This window comes from Schistocerca nitens, chromosome 7 (genome assembly GCF_023898315.1).
Source record: "Schistocerca nitens isolate TAMUIC-IGC-003100 chromosome 7, iqSchNite1.1, whole genome shotgun sequence".
Taxonomy (NCBI): Eukaryota; Metazoa; Arthropoda; class Insecta; order Orthoptera; family Acrididae; genus Schistocerca; species Schistocerca nitens.
The window spans coordinates 312,515,608-312,539,701 of record NC_064620.1 but is presented as its reverse complement, the minus strand read 5'-3'; the positions used below and the strand labels follow the sequence as shown (position 1 = coordinate 312,539,701).

The following is a 24,094-nucleotide window of genomic DNA, read 5'->3' as shown; positions in this document are numbered from 1 at the left end:
CCCTCTATTATATATATATATATATATATATATATATATATATATATATATATATATATATAATAGAGGGAAACATTCCACGTAGGAAAAATATATCTAAAAACAAAGATGATGAGACTTACCAAATGAAAGTGCTGGCAGGTCGACAGACACACAAACGAACACAAACATACACACAAAATTCAAGCTTTCGCAACACACTGTTGCCTCATCAGGAAAGAGGGAAGGAGAGGGAAAGACGAAAGGATGTGGGTTTTAAGGGAGAGGGTAAGGAGTCATTCCAATCCCGGGAGCGGAAAGACTTACCCTAGGGGGAAAAAAGGACAGGTATACACTCGCACACACGCACATATCCATCCACACATATACAGACACAAGCAGACATATTTAAAGTTTGGGCAGAGATGTCAGTCGAGGCGGAAGTGAAGAGGCAAAGATGATGTTGAATGACAGGTGAGGTATGAGTGGCGGCAACTTGAAATTAGCGGAGATTGAGGCCTGGTGGGTAACGGGAAGAGAGGATATATTGAAGAGCAAGTTCCCATCTCCGGAGTTCGGATAGGTTGGTGTTGGTGGGAAGTATCCAGATAACCCGGACGGTGTAACACTGTGCCAAGATGTGCTGGCCGTGCACCAAGGCATGTTTAGCCACAGGGTGATCCTCATTACCAACAAACACTGTCTGCCTGTGTCCATTCATGCGAATGGACAGTTTGTTGCTGGTCATTCCCACATAGAATGCATCACAGTGTAGGCAGGTCAGTTGGTAGATCACATGGGTGCTTTCACACGTGGCTCTGCCTTTGATCGTGTACACCCTCCGGGTTACAGGACTGGAGTAGGTGGTGGTGGGAGGGTGCATGGGACAGGTTTTACACCGGGGGCGGTTACAAGGGTAGGAGCCAGAGGATAGGGAAGGTGGTTTGGGGATTTCTTAGGGATGAACTAACAGGTTACGAAGGTTAGCTGGACGGCGGAAAGACACTCTTGGTGGAGTGGGGAGGATTTCATGAAGGATGGATCTCATTTCAGGGCAGGATTTGAGGAAGTCGTATCCCTGCTGGAGAGCCACATTCAGAATCTGATCCAGTCCCGGAAAGTATCCTGTCACAAGTGGGGCACTTTTGTGGTTCTTCTGTGGGAGGTTCTGGGTTTGAGAGGGTGAGGAAGTGGCTCTGGTTATTTGCTTCTGTACCAGGTCGGGAGGGTAGTTGCGGGATGCGAAAGCTGTTGTCAGGTTGTTGGTGTAATGCTTCAGGGATTCCGGACTGGAGCAGATTCGTTTGCCACGAAGACCTAGGCTGTAGGGAAGGGACCGTTTGATGTGGAATGGGTGGCAGCTGTCGTAATGGAGGTACTGTTGCTTGTTGGTGGGTTTGATGTGGACGGACGTGTGAAGCTGGCCATTGGACAGGTGGAGGTCAACATCAAGGAAAGTGGCATGGGATTTGGAGTAGGACCAGGTGAATCTGATGGAACCAAAGGAGTTGAGGTTGGAGAGGAAATTCTGGAGTTCTTCTTCACTGTGAGTCCAGATCATGAAGATGTCATCAATAAATCTGTACCAAACTTTGGGTTGGCAGGCCTGGGTAACCAAGAAGTCTTCCTCTAAGCGACCCATGAATAGGTTGGCGTACGAAGGGGCCATCCTGGTACCCATGGCTGTTCCCTTTAATTGTTGGTATGTCTGGCCTTCAAAAGTGAAGAAGTTGTGGGTCAGGATGAAGCTGGCTAAGGTAATGAGGAAAGAGGTTTTAGGTAGGGTGGCAGGTGATCGGCGTGAAAGGAAGTGCTCCATCGCAGTGAGGCCCTGGACGTGCGGGATATTTGTGTATAAGGAAGCGGCATCAATGGTTACAAGGATGGTTTCTGGGGGTAACGGATTGGGTAAGGATTCCAGGCGTTCGAGAAGGTGGTTGGTGTCTTTGATGAAGGATGGGAGACTGCATGTAATGGGTTGAAGGTGTTGATCTACGTAGGCAGAGATACGTTCTGTGGGGGCTTGGTAACCAGCTACAATGGGGCGGCCGGGATGATTGGGTTTGTGAATTTTAGGAAGAAGGTAGAAGGTAGGGGTGCGGGGTGTCGGTGGGGTCAGGAGGTTGATGGAGTCAGGTGAAAGGTTTTGTAGGGGGCCTAAGGTTCTGAGGATTCCTTGAAGCTCCGCCTGGACATCAGTAATGGGATTACCTTGGCAAACTTTGTATGTGGTGTTGTCTGAAAGCTGACGCAGTCCCTCAGCCACATACTCCCGACGATCAAGCACCACAGTCGTGGAACCCTTGTCCGCCGGAAGAATGACGATGGACCGGCCAGCCTTCAGATCACGGATAGCCTGGGATTCAGCAGTGGTGATGTTGGGAGTAGGATTATATATATATATATATATATATATATATATATATATATAGTAGAGGGAAACATTCCACGTAGGAAAAATATATCTAAAAACAAAGATGATGTGACTTACCAAATGAAAGTTCTGGCAGGTCGACAGACACACAAACAAACACAAACATACACACAAAATTCAAGCTTTCGCAACAAACTGTTGCCTCATCAGGAAAGAGGGAAGGAGAGGGAAAGACGAAAGGATGTGGGTTTTAAGGGAGAGGGTAAGGAGTCATTCCAATCCCGGGAGCGGAAAGACTTACCTTGGGGGGAAAAAAGGACGGGTATACACTCGCACACACACACATATCCATCCGCACAAGCTGTTTGCAACAGCCAGTTTTTGATTTGTTGAACTGCATATTTTTACAGGCTTTTCCTTCTGATTATTCTTTTACTTTTACATTTGTATTATTCTATTTGAGAGTTTTATTCTGATCTGATTTCACGGTTTGAAATACATTTGTTATGTTACAAAATATATATTTTTAATTGCTTCATGTCCTAGAGAAATGTGAGCCTGAATAAATTAATGGGGTATGCACACAAAATTATAAATGGATTGTGCACATTTTCTTTAGTTATATTGTATGTTCAATTTGTAAATGAACAATTTCAATTGATGAATGAGTTTATTGAGTGACTGTCACTAAATGGTATTTGAGACCTCCAAGAAGTAACCTGCACTTCTGAGTAACAGGGCACCCTTATTTCTAATCCTTCACATGTGTTTTAACTCTTTTTAACTTCTTAGTCACTCTTCTGTATGATTTATATAACACCTGCCATTTCCTTCAAGTTTTACATTTAACATCAATTTATTTGATAATTTGACTAATTGTTGCATGTGTGTAAATGATCCTTTATGTAATTTTCCTACCTTCCAATACTTATACAAAACTGCAACTTGTAATTTCATTCCACGACACCACCCTATACTACACTCAGTAATCATTATTTCATTTATCCATTACTGTCATGTTCCTTGAATGTGAAAGCCGAGCATATCACCTTCATTTAGTGAGGGATTAAGCAGACAGTTACAGTCAACTTACGTGCAAGAAGCTAAGATGACCAAGATTAATGTTCAATGTTTTTCCTTCAGTCAGTCTTCACTTATTCCTTAAACAAAAAGATCGACAATACAGAAATTTTTCTATTGTGAGAATGCATAGTGTTTTTGGTCCCAGAAATGACTTGCCACACGTGCAGATCAGTTTGGTGACTGAAGAGCTGTAGTCCAAGTAAAACTTTATTGTCTTCAAGGCATTCCCCATTCGATTCTTTGGTAGTCAGAATAGCTCAATCCTCAAAATATTTGCTGATTTTGGAACTACTACAAATTGTGTAGCTTTTCTGTTCCCTTGCTGAATGGATGAGTGTAGGACAAGCAATGAGATAGCTCTACACTGAAACCTGAGTGCCCAAACAACAGAAAGAATCCAGGCATTGCATTTTTTTTATTCTGACAATGTACGAGCAAAACATGTTGCAGCCAAATAGTGTAATATTAGCATATTGACTACAGGAAGCAACAAATCAAAAGTGAGGAAAGGAAACTGCTTACTTATAATGACACACAGTCACACACAACAACAAAGAGACTAAACTAACTTTTGAGCTACAATTGGTAATGGTAAATCCTTGTGGAAAGCAAACAATTTTAGCAGCAAAGGTAACAAAGTCCTCAAGGACTACCACCTTAACATTGGTGGGGAGGTTTGTGTGTATCAGTGACCCACTGAGCTATGCTGGCAGGAGCTGTGCTCCCGGTAGGGTCACCCATGCCAGAGAGGTTCTAACGTTTTTCGGACGACAAGACAGTGTGGTGTTGGGTTGCAAGGCACACACGTCTCTCATTTCAGTTAACTTGGACATTGTGTGTAGCTGATCCTCTTCTCTGGGTAATCAGCTACGTCGATCTCCCACAAGCTTCTTCTCTGAAGACTATAGGTGGTTAAGGCAATTTATTAAAATACTTCTCTATCCTTGAAATAATTTTGGTACTCGTATAATACTCTTCAGTTCCATCACTTTATATTTCCAACTTTCACAGATAATAACTTCTGCAAGCTAACTTATTCCTTACACATTAGACTCATTTACACATATTCAAATAGCATATCTGTGTCTTGTTTCATTCATAGCCAAGACATAAATGTGCATAGCAATCCATATTCAAATGTTCATTGGTCTTTTTTACAATCACCACGGACACTAACACATCAAAGAATACGACATAATTATTCCTTGAATTCTCCTAACGCCATGGTGCTGGCGGCAAACACTTGTCATCATCAGTTGTCATCATCAGTGACTCACCCCTCTTAGTCTTCTAATAACCAACTTCTCACCTGCACACAGAAATAGGTGGATCGGTAGAAACATTCTCACTCACACACTCGTACCTAAAAAATCGGGGTGTTCAAAATGGTTGAAGGCCGAGTGTTTCTAGAATTTACACCGAAATTCTTGAAGCACTATAAGGTTAGTTGGTGAGATTCCAGACAAAGAGTAGGCCCCACAGGGGGTTCCTGTCTTGGTAGTATGTTGGTGGCAACCACATGGGCCCTTAGCTGAGTCTGACATTACTTCCACTTACTCGTGTCAGGCTCCTTCTGTTTTCTTTCCTATTAGCCGCCCTTCACCAACTTTTACTCTTTCGATCCCTATGGTATTAGGTTTCGAGGCCTGAGGGTGTCTTTCATTTCTCTTTTCTATTCTCCAACAATCAAAGGTTGGCAAAGGACCCTGGAGTCTGCTCAGACTGCCGATACTTGTTTGCAGAACAAAAGTCTGGGAAATGTCCTCTGAAATTTGAGAAATCAATCAGACCCAAGGATTTCAATGTAGCTCTGCCAACAAACCCTACTCCCACATCCTAGAAGGCAGGAGTCGTGAGACCCCTATACAATGTATGACACATAGTGGATACAGGCTACAAAGCCAATGGGAGAGGATAAAAGGCGAACTTATTTCTATTGCCTTTATATAACTGGAATATATCAGCTAAGGGAGATAACCCCCTGTCCTCCTGCAAGGGGGTTGAGCAAATGGCTGGTAACCAACTCTGAGAAAACACAGACAACTCCCAGTACCCAAACGAGCCTCGTAAACAGGATGGTCTCAAAGGTAAATGACAAGGCTATGAAAAAGGACAAATGAAAATGGATAAATGGACACATCAAAGTAGCAATCTGGAATGTGAGAGGAATTTCCCAAAAGGAGGTAGAATTAGTAAATATACTAAGCGACACGAATATCGATGCTGTAGCATTCACAGAAACTAAAAAGAAATTAAGAGGAAATAAATATGTAGGGGATTACAATATATTCTACAGTGGTATTGGAACAACATAAAAGAGCAAGCAAGGATGTAGCACTACTCCTGCATAAAAAAATGGGAAAAAGACATTCAAGATTGTACATACGTAAGTGAAAGAATACTTACAGTCGGTCTGAAACTGATAAGGGGTAACGCCACATAAGTGTATATGCACCTGAAGAAGGGAAAAAAGATGTCTGAAAGCTTCTATGAAGAACTACAGAAGACTGAGTAAATACAGTGCTACTGATCAGATTATTATGATGGGTGATTTCAATGCCAGAATAAGGAAATATCCCAGTAACAAACACTATAGGTGTGTTTGGAGAACCAATATGTAATGAAAATAGAAAATTACTATGAGATTTTGCTACTTACAACAATTTAAAACTCACAAATTCACTTTTTAAGAAACAGAATATACAAGGGGTATACTTGGGCCAGCAGATGTCTTAGATCAATATCTGACTACATCTTAGTAAATGATAAGCCAGCGGGCCAAGTAAGGGATACAAGAGTTTATAGAGGACAAGATATAGGATCAGATCATTTCTTACCTGTCTCCAGAATAGATCTTTTTACAAAATGGAAGAAAATAACTAAACATGTAACAAACCAACAAGATCAAAACATTTATAAGGTATACTTGTTTGAAGAGGACAGTATCAGACAACTGTACCAAAGGAGATTAAATGAAGAACTAGCAAACTTACAAAATAAAGACAATATAGAAGAGGAATGGCAAACTCTGAAGAATACTGTATGCAGAGTAGCAGGAGAAGCCCTTGGTAAAAAGAAAAGAATACAGAAAAGAAAAGGCGTAAAAATTTGGAATGAGGATATAATGAAAGCTGTCAAAGAAAAACAATATGCATATATAAAACACTTAAGCAACCCCACTATTGAGAAAAAACAATACTATAAGGAGAAAAGAAATAACGCTAAATGGGTAGTAAGGAAAGCACATCAAAATCACTGGGATAGGTTTATTTCTAATATTGAACATGATATCCATGGAAGGCAACAAATTGCATATAAGGTTTTAGAAACCTTAAACAAAACAGAAAGAGAGAAGATACAAATAAATAGTATTGAAGAAGAAAAGTGGATTAATCATTACAGCGAATTGTGGTATGATCATACAGCACAAAAAACTGAAATTGAACAACTAGACGAGAAAGGATTAGACGAAATACAGTCTGGCAAATTAACATCTGCACTAACATCACTTAAGAACAGAAAAGCAACAGGAAAAGACGGCATTAATGCTGAATTATTAAAATATGGAGGAATGATGCTACACCAACGACTGCTAAATCTCTTCAATTAATGTTGGAAGAAGAAGAGGATTCCCAAAGACTGGAAAACAGCTAGAGTGATATCAATTTTTAAAAAAGGAGATAAAAGCCTTTGCAGTAATTACAGAGGAATAAGTTTACTGGACTCAGCACACAAGATGTATGCTAAGATTTTGAATACTAGACTTAAAAACATAGCAGAAGCAGTACTGAATGAGGAACAAATGGGTTTTAGGAAAGGACACTCCACAATAGATGCAGTTTTTATTCTACAGCAAATAATAGAAAAGCGGAGAGAGTATAATAAAGAAACACACATTGCTTTTATTCACTTTAAAAAAGCTTTTGAAAATGTTAATAGACAGAAACTTTGGAAATAATGACACATTGTGGATATCCAAAGCATCTAATAAATGCGATAAAAAGTTTATATCAAGACACAAATATCACTCTAGATCTCAATGGTAAAACAACTGAGGTACCAACTAACAAAGCGGTATGACAAGGCTGCTGCATCTCTCCAACTTCGTTCAACATCTACTTTAATGAAATAATACATATATGGAAATCAGAATTTCAGAAAGGCATCTATCTAGACAGGAACATTCTTTTAAATAATTTACTATATGCTGATGATGCAGTGATCCTAGCGGATAAGGAAGATGACATTCAGAAAGGAATCTACTTGCTAAAACCAATAAGTACAAAATTTAACATGGAAATTTCTAAAGAAAAAACTAAGACAACGGCCTTCATGGGGAAAGAACCAACCAGAACCAAAATAGTGATAGATCAGAAGATTTTAGAGCAAGTAAACCATTTCAGTTACCTCAGATGTGAAATGACATATGGCTACAGCACAGATATTGAAATTATGCTTAGTAAATTCAGTCGGGTATGTGGCACAATCAACAGGAACCTAAAAAACAAGACCAGGAAAGACACGCAAATTAAATTTTACAAAACTGTTGCAGTTCCCACACTGCTCTATGGAAGTGAGATATGGGTGATTACCAAGAAGCAAGAAAGCTGAATTCAGGCAAGCAATTATTATTATTTTAATTGATGTAAACACCTAGCAATATGACTACACATTGTGCTGGCTGGTTATACTGAGGATGAGGGGAAAAAGGAGATGGTGAGTGTGAGAGTTCCATGTTAATACACTGACTGCCACACACAAGGTGACAGACGTTTCATTACCAGGCTACAGCACCAGGCGTGAGGCTCTGCTGTGGGTGCTGGTGGGCACACAGTGTCAGGTATCAGGTTCTGCTGTGGCCTATGGCTGCCTCTGACAGTCAACGTGTTAAATGTACTCCGTAGCTCTGAAAAAGAATTCATCTGGAGGGTAGCAAAGTTCTCAGTCTTGTATACATGTCTTTCTACAATAGAGCTTCTACTCTTTGGAAAGTTGTTTCCTATACTTCTTAAATTATTTATTTTGAGCTACCGTTCATCACAGAGTAAGTGTAAACTCTTACATATACAACCAGACTGACTCCCAAATGCACCCATTCATGGCAACAGTGACACTAATTGTTGACTGGATGGGGATAAAATGTGTGGGAGCAAGGATGGTGTGGGGAGGTAATGGCAACAGTTGGCTCTTAGTGGCAGCACAAAAATGAGGACTGAAAAAAGTGACATTAACAAAACTGTGGAGAGGGGAGGGGGGAGGGGAGGGGGACGGGTTGTTGGATTTGTATGAAGGGATTTGGATATCTGTGTGGTTGTGTATGGGAGAATGCATACTAAAACTAGAAAAGGAGAAATAGCTTGACAGATAGTGACTTTTTGTGCTGTTAAGTGTGTAAGTTTCCAACATCAATCAACTATAGAGGCGTCATTGTTCTTCCTTGTGTTTAATTATTCACACACCTCAGTTGTTCATAATTCAAAATCTAAATCAAAGCAGCTTTGGCCTGCTCCTGCACCAGGGTGTATACGTGGACAAGGAAAAAAACTCCCGGATTTCCCGGTTAAAAATACACTTTCCCTCGGGTGAAAATACACTTTTTCCGTGTTAAGTGACAGTATACTCTTCCTTGGCACTGTAAAACTCATCAAATCCTTTGAATGTTTATGGTTTTATATACCGACGTAGAATTTCCTGGCACTTTAGAAAACAAAACTCAGGGGGTAAAACACGTTTTGAAAGACCTTTGATGAGGAGCAACATGTACGCTGCATATTTTCGTATTACGAAGGCATAAATTTGAATTCCACCAAACAACGCATGTCACTTTCCAAAGCATTGAAATTGAGATTGCGATGCGCTTTTGTAAGCCAGTCATAGCTCATTCACGTGATCTCGCCAGCTGATGACAGCATAGGACATCTTTAAGATACATCACACAAATGTGCCAGTAAAATTTTTAATAACGACGCAAATGTCTGATCTTCTGGGCTGGAAATTCTTCTAAATGGTCGCCCTCAAAGCGTTGATTTTTAAATGAGAGTCTGACGCTTTGTGATTTAAGAAACTCATCATACGTTCTCGCACATAGTTCATCTTGCATAAAAGGAAATCTACTTATGTAACGCTTTTCAAACCACCATTCGCGGCCTGTTAGAAATAGGTTCGTTTCAGCAGTTGCAAGAAAGCGCCAGATAACAGGCTCACCGCGCTTGCGCAGCTACGATGACGCTGGAAGCCCACGTGTTCATACGTGTAAAACATTAAAAGATCTTACATATGCTATAAAAGAAACAAGACATGAGACAATACTTCAAGAGCGTCGGGATTTCGCGAACCATACTGAAATGCATAATTCGGCTTAAAATGCACATCCATATGTAAATTTTCTTAGAGTACCAGTACTCATGTTTGGTTCTTTATTATGGCATAATGCCATACGTGCACTTGAAATGCAGCGAACAGTTGAAACTAGTCAATAGAGTGAAATTAAACACCTTGTTTCATATAAATTGACTGCCTCAGTAGAAAGGATTAATAAAAGCCAAATCTCTTTAGCAAACCGGCAAAAATAACTTCATTGTTCTATAAGGCGATTAATGGTTTACTGTCAGAAAGGTGGAAAAAAATCAAACTATTAACATTTTAGCCTGCCGTAATTATGCAAATGTATTTTAATTAATCTGATAGCTCCCGGCCACAAAAATCTGTTTTGTTATCATTTAACGTGAGAGCAATAAATGAAGAGGAAACAACAAAATGACTGAACGTAATCACAGGTCACGTGGAGACGACCCACCTCCCCACAACAACTCTGACTGCTCTGTGCAGACGGCCGCAGTGGCCGAGCGGTTCTGGGTGCTACAGTCTGGAACTGCACAGCCACTGCGGTCGCAGGTTCAACTCCTGCCTCGGGCATCGATGTGTGTGATGTCCTTAGATTAGTTAGGTTTAAGTAGTTCTATGTAGTGGCGCCCAGCCACACTTCTGTAACCAGAAGCGGGAGGAGGCACTACTCATACGCGACTCAACTGCGTGTGCACAAGATCCCGCGCGCAACTGATCAAACAAATCTAATTTAAACAGTTGTCACGTGACGCTCATCGGAGGCAATTTGTTGTTATAAAGAATTGCATAGTGTTCCTAAAGCCTTTGTCACACTTTGCTGTTGGCAGACGTTTGTATGAGCACTGTTTTGCAGTTGTATACGGCGCATTTCCTTTGCAACTTAAGTTTTATTTTCGTTTTTTTCCTCTCGTTCATGTTTTGTTGCTGCAGTATTATTCTGCAGTAGCGGGATATAATATCCTTTGTTAGAGTATTGGTTCTTACCAGTCAAAATCACAAAAATTTAACTGAAAACTAAAACAATGGAAAATTCCCAGAATTCTAAACAATTCCCGGGTTTTTCCCGGTTTTCTCCCGGATGAAAAAATTCCCGGGTTTTTCCCGGATCTTCTGCATCATATACACCCGGTGCACCCATTCTCTCCATAACTGATGTTCATTATTCTAGTTAACAAGATTAAACTTTTTATAAGTTATCATTTTCATAGCAAAATTTGGTGTAAAAATCTTACAAAATGACTTTATGCATTTGTTATACTTCAGTATCAATCAATGCACATGAAAACCTTTTAGATATTTTAAAGTTATATTAGTGTGCATGTAAAAAGGCAGATAGTGAAGTGATTTGCAGTGAAAAGGGATTGAGTACCATGTGATGCTTCACCCAATAGTATTATCTTGCTGCCTCTGCCTTAAGCATGTAAATCAGGGTGCATGAAGGTCATTTGGTGTTAATTTCCATGTCGGTACAGGTATGACAAAGATACTCAGTCTTTGTAGCATTCATTTAGGACAGCACTTCGCAAACATGATAAGTATTATTTAAGAAGTGATAGCAATTGTTTTCTTAGCTTTTATATTTATCTACAGAAAGCAGAAACATTGGCCCATTGCGTTGCTTACCAGGAACACCACAAAGTACGCTCCATTCGGAACACGTACATACCTGCTATCGTATTTGCACTCCACTAAAATTATCAGAATTTAACTATGAGCAGTATAATACTGTAACACAGTTGAATGAACTGAATAAAATAATAATCAGCTAAGTAACAATATTTACATAAAGCTGTGCCAGATGTCTGTAACAGAGAGAACAGGTACATCATCTGTCAAAAGGCAGTTTAGACAACATTTTACATTCTTTGGGATTAAGATTTCTTTTTGTTCAGACACCCAATTCATGTTAAGAGGATGAAAGAAAGAGATAAATGCAAAAGGTTAGAAATGAAACAACTTTGTCTTACATATTCTTTATTACTTTAACAAACACTTCATGACAGCCAGGTAGTATTTTTTCTCATTTCTGAGTAAAATATAATTCTGTGTTTTCTGCTTGGTTGCAGAAGGAATGTATCAGTTACTAATCTTTTGACAAAAACAAGAAATTAAGAAATTCCTGTAACCAAGAACAGCATACTGGAAAACATACAAAATATTTTTTGAAAAACATCAACTTCACTCTCCCTAAGCTGCAGCCCTTCTGAAACGTAGAACCAAAAGATGTTCACCTCTGATTTTTCTTTGCATCAGAATATGCATTGAAAATCCCACACTGTTCATAATTTTTTCAATTTCAGAGGGACAGTTATCAGAAATAACCAGAAGATAGAAGACACCTGTCTCTGACAACAGTAATGGCACTTGTGAGAAAATACGATCCATCACCTGTGAAAAAATAAATAAATAACAGTTTAAATAGAATATTACAAAAGTACAGAGTAAATATATGAAATACAATGTGACATAATTGTAACCATGTAAACATTTACTGTGATTTTTAGCGTATCTGTATCTGTAACAGTTTAATTAAATAACTGATGCCCTGATCCAAAGAGATTCCATTTTCAAGAAAGGATCCAGTATAAAGTTTCTTAAACTGTTTTACATTCCCTGTAATGCTCTTTAGCACCATATAAATACAGACTGGTAACAGTTTTCTAAGTGATCAATTTCTTTCTTTTGATTTAACAGAATTTTTTTGACACAGTCCAGCACTGCATGTTGAGTGAAATGTCATTAGGGTTGCAGCCTCAAACTCTCTTAGCTTGTCTGAAGCTGGTGTTAGTCAGTTATCCCTGAGAGCGATTGGCTATGTTGAGTATGGCCCATTTAGGTTCTTTGAGTAGCTAGGAAATGAACAATGTGAATAAGTAGACAGACATGTGCCATGCCCAGCATTGGAAGAAAGCACAGACACAGACATCTTCAAGAAGGGAAGAAAAAGTGATGCGCAAAACTACTGTCAAATATCACTGACACCGATATGTTTGAGCTCAAATGTAATGACGTATCTCAAATAGAATAATTTCCATTCCAGTCAGGATGGGTTTTGAAAACATCAATCATATGAGATGCACCTCATGCTTTTCTGACTTGACATGGTGAAAGTCTTGTATCAAGCAGTCCGATAGATGAAGTATAAAGCCATTTGACTCACTATCAGTACCACACGTACACTTATTGGAAGTACAATCACATGGGGTATCAACTGAAATTTGTGACTGGATTGAGGATATTTTTCTTGGTAGGGTGGATGCAGCACGGATGACGATTTATCGAGAGATGTACTTTTAGGCATGCCCCAGGGAAGGGTGTTGGGATAACTACTGTTCATGTTGTATATTAATGACCTTGCAGACAATATTAACATTAACCCCAGATTTTCCACGAATGATGTGGCTACCTATAATAAAGTACTGTCTGAAAAGAGCTACACAAATCTTCAGTCAGATTTTAAAAAGGTGCAAAGATTTGCTACTCATTTTAAATGTTCAGAAATGTAATGTGTAACTCATGAAATGTAAAACATGTCATTTTACTACAATATTAATAAGTCAGAACTGCACATGGCCACTCACAAGTACCTAGTGTGACAAGCTTGTTGTGGTATAAAATGGAAGGACACAAAGGCTCAATGACAGTTAAAGCGCATAGCAAACTTCAATTCATAGGTAGTCTAACAGAAAAAAAGCAACCAGTTTCCAAAGGAGATTGCTTACAAAACACTTGTGAACTCATCTTTGGATATTGCTCGTGTGTAGGACCGATGTAGGTTTACAGACTTTCTGAACATGTCAGGTCAGTATTCTTGTTTCTTAGAAAATATCAGACTACTTGGTAACATAGCTGCATTTCATCATCTAGCAAATTTCAATGAAGCATAATTGGACTGAATTAGGAGCTTATCAAAACTAGACATGTTCATCATTAGGGAGTGTCCATGGTCCGTATTTGTGCAAATATGTCCAATCCGCAGACTTAAATTAGATATTTTTGAATTATATGACACACACTCTAAGCAACATATTTTTCATGAGGGTCACTACCAATGGTGCAGCTGTTTGTAGAAGCACTACATTCGTACCTGACATATATGCTATATCAATTTGAGATATTTTAGTTTATCCAGCACTGTCTCAATATTTTCGTGTTCTAAAACTAAAGCTTGTTAGTTAATCATCTGAAGCTGGATCTGTTGTATGTTGCCTTGTTTAGAAATGTTCATTCATTGACAATATTGGTGAAGTATTGTAGCAGTACATGATTGCATCCTACTAATTAGAAGTATGCCATCTTCTTTGATAAATAGTAGTTTATTTAATACTAGTGCAGATTTTCAATGTATTATTTTCTGCTCATGCTGACTGTGGAGCATGTTTACAACTCCACTGTGTAAAATCTAAACAATTTATTGATTCTAAAATTATCATGTTTTTTTAAGACAGTTCCAGTTTGAGCTAACAGGGAATATTAAATGTATACAAACAAGGGCAGCACAAACAGTTAAAGGTTTGTTTCGTCCATGGGAGAGTGTCGTGGAGATGCTGAAGAAATTGAACTGGCATACAGCTGAAGATGGACACAAACTATACCAAGGACGCCTGCTTACAAGGTTTCAAGATCCAGCTTTAAGTGATGAATCTAAGACTACACTGGACCTTCATATCTATCACTCCTAAGAACTGCAAAGACAAATTTACACTAATTACAGCATGCATTGATGCATTTAAGCAATCATTCTTCCTGCACTGCTTATTTTAATGGAATGAGTAAAAAGCCCTATTAACTTGTGCAATGGGTACCACACACTTCACAGTAATTTGTAGAGTACAGATATAGATAAAATTAAATTGCAGAAGACAGCGCCAGGATTACGTATTAACTATTGTTTCATATATCACCACCAATTCGCTATTGTTGTGGGTTGCTCCTTATGACACAGCGATTCTTTAAAATTAGATGAGTGAAAATTGTGATACCCCTAGAACAGTAGGAATGGGTCATTTTGAGCCCTAATGAAATATGCCTTAAAAGTACACAATATCTGAACCCTTTCGTAGACACTGGGAATTATACTTCCCAGCTTAAAAGTACCAAAAAAGCTTCTATGAAATGCAGATTTCCATGGATAATGACATGCTGCCATCTGTAGGAGTCCCTCATGAACTTATTACCACCCACCATTTTCCGTTTCTCGCCAATACTTCTGATTGTTGTGTTATGGGGACTGTCCGTGGCGCTGTTTTGTCAGAAAAGTTAGGTTTCTTTTCATTATATTTTGTGTTAAAGGTAAGTTTTAACAATATATTCATTACAGAAACATCTTAATATATTTCTTTGACGTTCATAACTGATTACTGGGTAATTGTGATGCTATTCCAAAAAGTTATGACAATATCTTTTGGTGTGTAGCATGCTTCCCACTGACTTTTTCATGACCCTGTCAGTCAGATCTTTTCCTTGGAATAACTGTAACCTAATGTCTTCATGGGCTAAATTCATGAGCAAATTCACACTGAAAAGTAAGTTTTCAGTGAGTATTACTTACTGACATGTGTTTACACAAATACAGCATATTGTTGTACTGATTTATTTCAAATTCTGATGATATACTTAGATATTGTAGTTACTTATATCTGAACATAGCATTACCTTTACAGATGTCTGAAAAACTAGATTTCAGTAACCTAAAGCATGTGGAAGAGACTCTGAATATTCTGTTTTCTTTGCCAGAGCATGACAGCGATTCTGAAACAGAATGTGACTTTGGAGCCCGTGGCCATTTTAACAGCTCGGATGAATCGTTTTGTGCCACATCAGTATAGTCGCACATACTATGTGATTATGTGCATGAGGAATGTGTAGATGACCTGGCTGAAGGAGGAGGGACTCAAGACGACTCAGATCAACATAGTGTTGAAGATTGGGGTGATGACTGTTCACCTCTTATCAGTGAAGGGGAGAGGTGTCATTCAGTAAAAAGTGCTGCTTCAAAACATGTTTTCAGTAAAGTGACAAGAACTATGCTATTTTTCAAAACTTTTTAATAATGATATTTTCAGCATAATCGTAAATGAAATAAAATAGGTATGCTACTCAAAATAGACCTTTGTAATAGGGGAATGTTGGTAAAACAAAAGGATGGAGTCCTACAAACATAAGGGAGATGCAGGCATTTATTGGATGCCTTATTATTATTATTATTATTATTGGCATTCATTCATGAACTTCCAGCATTGTCAAATATTTGGAGTTCAGATCCAATTCTAAGAGCTGATGCTGTAGCAGAAGTAACGAGCAGTAAGACATTTAAAAAAAAAAAAAAAAAATGTTGAGAACATCCACTGCAACAACGAGGATCAGAAATTTCGAAGCCACCCAGAGCATTACGAGCTTCACAAACTGCGACCTCTTTCAACAAAACTTTTAGAGAATTTCAAAGCAAATTACAACCACTCCTCTTTCCTGTCTGTTGACAAGAGCACAACTGCTTTCAAAGGCTGCTCCAGTATGAAGCTGAGGAAACTTGTCAAGAGGGGATATAAAGTGTGGTTGGTTGGTTGGTTTTGGGGAAGGAGACCAGACAGCGTGGTCATCGGTCTAATCGGATTAGGGAAGGATGGGGAAGGAAGTCGGCTGTGCCCTTTCAGAGGAACCATCCCGGCATTTGCCTGGAGTGATTTAGGGAAATCACGGAAAACCCAAATCAGGATGGCCGGACGCGGGATTGAACCGTCGTCCTCCCGAATGCGAGTCCAGTGTCTAACCACTGCGCCACCTCGCTCGGTAAAGTGCGGCCTTTATGTGACGCAGAGACAGGATACATACTGAATTTCGATATCTATAGTGGAAAATCAAAAGAAAACAATGATGGTTACTCACTAGAGGTAAGAGTAGTCCTAAAACTAACACAATGTGTGCATCAGAGAGCTGCACATGTGGCGTTTGACAACTTTTTTAGATCACCATGGCTGATGTCCATCTTACTGAAGAAAGGTGTTTACTCCTGTGGAACTGCCAAACTGAATCACAAAGGTGTCCCTACTAAAGTAGGTTATCAAGTGGAGACTTTCAGTTTCAAATAAAAGGTGCCATCTCAGCTGCAAAGTGAATGGACAACTGTGCTGTCACATTGCTGTCCACATTTCATGATCCATGAGAGACAACAACAGTCACTTGCAAGAATGAAGATGAGACATAGTCACATGTACTCTACCAATTAGTTGTGGCTGATTATAACAAAATCATGGGTAGGGTCGACAGATTTGAGGAACAGAAAAAGATATGCTCTAGGTAGACATTCTGTCAATTGGTGGCATTGAATTCTTTATTTCTTGACTGATCTCACTATAGTAAACAGCTTTTTGTTGTGGAAGATTCAAAAGTGCTCTACGCCAAACCAGGATCAGATAACATTTTGTCCCAAATTAGTGTGACAGCTCATTGCTGGATATTCTAATATGAAACGTAGGGGCAAAATACCTTCATCCACAGCTAGTAATGTCCCACTGTGTATGATTAATGTTTTTGTTAGTTTCTTGGGAAATAATTTGTTTTTACTCAGTAGTGTGTTATTTACAACTCTTCCTAATATTTTATGAGAACACATCAATAAATAATTTAAAAAATAGATATTGTCATCATATTTCTTCATGATGAAAAGTGCCAGTGGGAAAAATATTTCCCATTTGCTGGTATTAGTCAACTGTAGATTGTAAACTAAAACAAGTCACAAAATTATAATTACCTATTAATTGTAATATTATTTCAAATCTATCATAATTCAGTTCCCCTCCCCATCTATTTTGCCCATGAAATAGTTAGTGAGACTCATTTTTCCATTCTTCAGTATGTCATGCACATACTTCTGCCACACACTTTGTAGTGGTCTCCAGAGTGTGAATGTAGTTTAAGATCTAGAATTTGTAGATTACTGCTTTGGATTCAAAATATCAAAATTTATAAACAGAAATGTTACCTATTTCTAAAGTTCCTAATATTTCTTAATTTATTTCACATTTGTTTGAAATACCAAAGTCTAACTTTGAACAGATTATTGGTACAGTACTCTTTATATATATATTCGATCGACAGCTTTTTCACATTTCTCACAGATGTCTTTGTTGTTATTACCTTTGCGTATTCCACTATGACACTTCTTTTGCTTCTTGATTTGTCCGGTAGAGCATACAAGGTAAAATGATACAATGTATATTTTTTTATTTTATTCTTTCTATGATAATGAAATATATTTGTACAAATTGAAGATAAAAATGTTTACATTCTGACAACTAAGTAAAAGCAATGATAACATAAATCATTAAAACAATTTATGATAATTGTATCAATACATAAGGAGAAGCTACTATCAGTTGTCAAAACACTAGAAAGATTTCCTGTTTACTTTTCAATTTTGCTTGTTCCTTCTGATTTACTCTGAACAACAATTAATTATTTGCAACTGTGAGTACAATCAATGTTGCACCTTACAGATTTCTCACATATGTTTTTATATTATATATTTTCTGTTACAGAAAAAGGTGTTTCAGGATGGGTGCCATACATTGTTCAAAAGCTATCAGATCGATCATATATTGTGTCTTGCTGTTTTAAGCATTTCATTTCAAACAGGTCCAGCATCTTTTAAAATGAAGTCTGAATCAGTGTTACTACCACTACTTAAGGTGGAAACTAAATTAATACTTTTCAAGGTCAATTCGTTTATCGAAGAATGGTATGCACAGCAACACCCACAGCCTGATAAACTCATCAATCAGACAAACGGTGGCTATTTTATTTTTCAGGGAAGGAAGTCAGTAATTAAATATTTGATATGTGGATTTAAATTCAGTATGCCATATCATCACTTTTGTGATGTGTCATTAAGACAGCAATCCTTTATTTGCGCACTGTGTACTGTTGTTTTTCTACGATTGGTCTCGCCATCAATTTTAAAAAGACACAAGACATTCATTCAGTGCTGTACATCTATACTACACCAATGATAAATGTAACACATAGCGAGGAAATAATAAATAGGGTGGAAACTTCAAAATTCTTAAGCTACCATACTGATCAGGATCTAAACAAGAAAAAGCACATTTTGGAACTTCTAAAACAACTTTGCACTTAGAATCATTGTAAATCTTGGGGAGAGAAAAATCAGTAAGTTGACATATTTTGCATACTTTCATTAAATAATGTCATATGGAATAATGTTCTGTAGTAACTCGTCTTTACAAAAGAAAGTCTTTGTTGCTCAAAAACGTACTGTAAGAATAATATGTAGTGCTCACCCATGATATCTTGAAGACATCTGTTTAAGGAGTTGAACATTCTAACTGCTACTTCACGGTATATTTACTCCCTCATGAAGTCGGTTGTAAATTAGCCACTACAGTTCAAAAGGAACAATGATGTACATAATTGCAATAACAGAAGGAAGAATGACACTCATTACTACACATTAAGATTGTCTTTAGTACAAGAAAAATTTTAAAACAACTTGAAAAAGTTTCTCCTTGACAACTCCTTCTGTACCACAGAAGATTTTCTGTTATTGTAATTTCTAAAATTTGGTGGGTAGGAACTACTAACTCACATCTGCGTATTTTTTAAGTACCCTATGAATGTTCAGCATGTAGTCATATTAACAAATTAATTTGTAATATGAATGTAAAATGACTTGTTCCATATCATTACAATTTATAATGTACAATGATTCATAGAATATCTAACTAAGTAAGTACTGTTGAGCAGATTCATTTATCTTTAACCTTGTCATCTGCTCTTTGCTGCCAGACAAAGGATGCATTAAACCACGCATACAGTCACTTCTTCAATTTCTTGTTGTTGTCCTGCTCTTTGTTCTTTACTGCCCATGAATTCATCTACAAGCTCAAGAATGTATCCTTGCCTTTTCAGATTAGTTTTGGTCATTTGGTTGTGGATGATACATACATTTAGTGCGCCTTGTCTATGTTATTGTATCTCCTGCAAGCAACCACAGTTGAGGGTTTATGAATCATTTGATCAATGAAACCACATCAAATTCCATGGTATTACAGAAGGAAACAGTTTCTTGTTTCTTTCTTTACTCCCTGACACTTCAGGATGTAGAGTTATGATAATAGCATTATTATTATTCTTCTGCAAACAAAGGAAAATCTGGGATGGAATAATGACAATATGATAAAAAGGATAGATTGCTACTCACAATATAGTGGAGACGTTGAGTCAGACAGGCCCACAAAAAAGACCTCCTTCCAAATTAGGAGAGCGGGGGAGGGGGGGGGGGGGAACCAACAACAAAGACACACACCACACACACACACACACACACACACACACACACACACACACACACGAATGTGCATCTCTCTCACACACACGACCACACTCTCTGGCTGATGAGCCTCTGCAGCTGGAGATAGTGGTCATGTGTATGTGACTTGCATTTGCATGTGTGAGTGTGTACTGTCTAGTTGGGAAGAAGGCCATTTGGCCAAAGGCTTGCTTGTTTGACAGTCTTTTCATTGTGCCTATCTGTGACTCAACATCTTACTCTTCTTCCCTTGGCATACTGCTTGCTTGTTTGACAGTCTTTTCATTGTGCCTATCTGTGACTCAACATCTTACTCTTCTTCCCTTGGCATACTGCTTGCTTGTTTGACAGTCTTTTCATTGTGCCTATCTGTGACTCAACATCTTACTCTTCTTCCCTTGGCATACTGCCAGGGTGCATTATGCTTTATCAGTGTTTCCCAAGATGGACGAATAAATCGGAACAGTTGTTTATCGAGCAACTGGGGATTGAAAATCTTGTTCATTGTTCCACTAATGATACTTTCTTGTTTTGAAGATTCTTTGCAAGATGAAAGGATGTGAAAAAGTTGTCTGTTGTTACATTCCTTCCCTGGTTTAGAAATAGCTCCACAAGGCAAAGAATGACTACTCTCCCAATGGATAGTTGTATGCTTGGCTTTCCTTCTTACTGACTTATAGGAATGCACTGCAAATGTACTTTGATGTCTGCAGCTAAGCAAAATTTAAGTCCATAATTATTAGGTCAGTTTGGATTAAACTGGGTAAACCTGCACTTATCTGTAACTGCTCATCAATTGCAATATTTTCACCAGAATTGTAACTGCGGAAACAGTTTTCCATAAGCTTGTTCCACTTTTCAAAAATAGATTGAACTTATTTGCTGGACTGTATTGAGCTCACAATGGCTTCTTTTCAAAGAAAACAAATCTGACAAGTTGGCGGAATCCCTGCCCTTTTAGGTTCCCAAAAATACAACTAAAGGTCATCTAAGGAAACATCTGTGGCACAAAGAACACCTCTGAAGCACATGACAGCAATCATTGCCTTCAATTCCTGCAACAACACAGTCCAAACTATGGTTTTCATTTCTTTCTGAGCATTTGATTATGTGTAGTATGTTTTCTAAGATACACAGCATAGAATATCTTAACTAAGTCAGAAAGCATCGGTGATGGAACTGTCCTCTCAGTAGCACACATAGGGAGTGGGCTATCTTTTCTTCAGGACATTCAAAGCAGCACCTCTTCCTGGCAATGGCTTGTTAGTTATTTTCCATTCCATTTCATCTTTAGCAGTCAACTCCACTGTTGTGTGGCAGTTGACTCCCGAGACTATTGTGGAGAGAATCGAGATAGAGCAATGTCTGCTGACAATAGCTCCCCCTCAACCATACTATCTTTGTCATAAAGCTGTATCTGACAAAAAATCATTGTCTGAATCTGATCAGTCACTCTCTGATTCAACATCTGTGTTTTCAAGAATACTCAACATATCTCACTTACAAAGGAACGACACCTACTTGTCACCACTGATTTCGTCCAAATTTGGCCAGAAATGAAAATGACAACACTGGGAGCTCCAGATGGATGAAAGTTTGGAAAAGAATTAGCAGATTTGGCGTGGGTCAGGTAAGGCATGACTCGAGGTAATGACTGGCACAGCAGAAAGTGAGTGTAACAGTAACCCGATAGTCACGGGATTGAGCCCCTATGCTTTTTCTTTCTGATTTTCAATTTTTGTGTTACTTATAATGCAAGTAAACTGAGATAATGCTCGATATAATATATTTACATGACTGAACTTTACGTGTGGGGGAACAAGTTTCCTTTATTAATTGACTCATGGGAAGGACAAAAACATCCAAAAGTATGCGATGAGATTTTTCAACATGAAGAGCAACTGTCATCGTGCAGTCTTACAGTGAGTCTGGAAATGATCATATTACAGTTTATGTCAGTAAGACCAATACTTTGACAAGTCAGCAATCTCTGACTAGAGTACCAAATAAGAAAATCGGAGTGTAAACAACTGCAACAGTCTTTTCTAATGGATGGAGCGAGAACGAGAATGTATTTCTGCACAGATGCAAAGTTATTTTGCACAAGCTAATCTGAATGTATCCACTAATTTAGTCACCCGCTTCTACTGGCCCTTAATGTAAGCTAACACCATACATATCGTGTCTCTCCTAAGAGTTGTCAGACGTATTTTCCATGGTGTTTTGCAGATTTTTCAATTTCATTTTTCGAATGTGTAGCTGGTGTCAGTCCAAACAAATACTGATGATCATATGTTTCACACAACAACCAGGATCAATGGACTGCACTAGTTTGTTTCCCATTTCAAACAAAATCATTTTTAATTTGAAATTTTATGTGCTCATTTGACATTCATTTTACTGATACATATTACCAGGTATACTAAGACACAAGGAATAACTGGTACTCCAGCAGCAACTTAGCAGCATGCTTCTATATGGTGGTAGCATTCAGTGCACAACAGGGCAGTGCTGTCACTGCTGGAGAACTCATTATTCCTCGTATTTTCCTGTCCTGTTGATACATGTTGGTAAAATTAATATCGTGCTAGACTACTTTGAATTGCTCTGTCAAATGGGCATGTAAAATCCTGCTTTTAAAAATCATTTTTTTGTAATGGGGAACAAACTGACACTCTCAATCAATGCTGGGCATTGCATGAAAGATGCGATGAGCAGTATTTGTTTGGGCTGACTCCAGTTACACATTGCAAAACTAAAATTGCAAGTACTTCCAAAACATCACACAAAATGTGCCTGATGACTTTTATAAGGGACACCCTGTATTACATACATAAATTTGTTAGCATCTGTATAGTCTTACAAATGATATGTCACAATCTTTAATTTTGTGATGCAGGTAATGTAGAGATATAAATTTGATTCGCTGGGGAAAGAGGGGGGGGGGGGTGTCTGCTGCTCACCGTGCCCCCCCCCCCCCCCCTCAACTCATGAGTGTGTTTTGTTCAATAAATATAAATCTGCAACAGATTACATCCACTGGAAACATGAAAACATAAATCCAAGCCACTACAGTAAATTGTGCCATATACTAACCGAAAAAATGAATTATTTATATAAATCAATTCACATATTCCACATCAACTAAATAAAAGATGTTATTTTAGTACTGCATTATATTTTAACTATGGCTGCAACTAGTTAAGTAGATTTTCTTTTCTTGTTGGCTATTCTCACTGTTGTGACTGAGCTGTAGAAAAAAATGATATCATCAGTATATACAATGGCTTCAAATGTCTCAAAAACTCTTACTGTGACTGAATCTAAAAATCTGCCTTACAACTTTTATGTATTTACAGAAAAGGGAACAAAGTTTGCATAATAAAATAAATACTAACCTCCCTTCCTTTCAATCCGCCAGCCCAAGAGCGTGTTATGTCATCACTTCTGCCACATAAGTTTATCTCTTCTGAAGGAGTTACAACATATGGAGGATTAAATATCAATATGTCCACTACTCCCCGAAGTACTACAGCACTGACCAAATCAGTATTTATTGTATCAACATTTGCGCTGTTATAGAGACTTGTTTTCTGTGTTGCTTTACAAGCCACAAAACTGATATCTGTAGCCATGCAGTGACAGCTGTTACCAAGAAACATAGATATAGCTGTAATTACAGCCCCAGAACCACTTCCAACTTCCAAGCACACTGAGGGTTTGAGTGTACTGATTAACTGTAGATCATCTTCCAAGGCATCAATAAGCAAAAATGTATCCTCAGCTGGTTCATAAACAGCATCAAAATCACAACTTGACATATGTGAAAGTGATGGTGTGATAATTTTGAATTCATACTTGCTCATTTTAGAACAGCAAGCAGAAAATCAGTTCCCCAGTTTCCTAATAAAAATGCTATGTGCAGAAGGTAAATGTCCACAATTACACCATGCTGAAATTCCCAGTTGGACAATTCAAAATATTTT

The 24,094-nt window shown here is 38.2% G+C and overlaps 1 protein-coding gene across 1 annotated transcript; it reads right to left on the bottom strand.

Annotated features, from left to right (window-relative positions):
* Positions 1-11,748: 11,748 nt before the first annotated feature.
* LOC126194904 (methyltransferase N6AMT1) lies at positions 11,749-23,974 on the bottom strand. Its single transcript, XM_049933265.1, has 2 exons — positions 23,507-23,974; positions 11,749-12,169 (listed from the first exon to the last, which is right to left on the bottom strand). Exons 1-2 carry the CDS (start codon positions 23,972-23,974, stop codon positions 11,969-11,971), a joined length of 669 nt encoding a protein of 222 aa, XP_049789222.1. The 3' UTR covers positions 11,749-11,968.
* Positions 23,975-24,094: the final 120 nt, after the last annotated feature.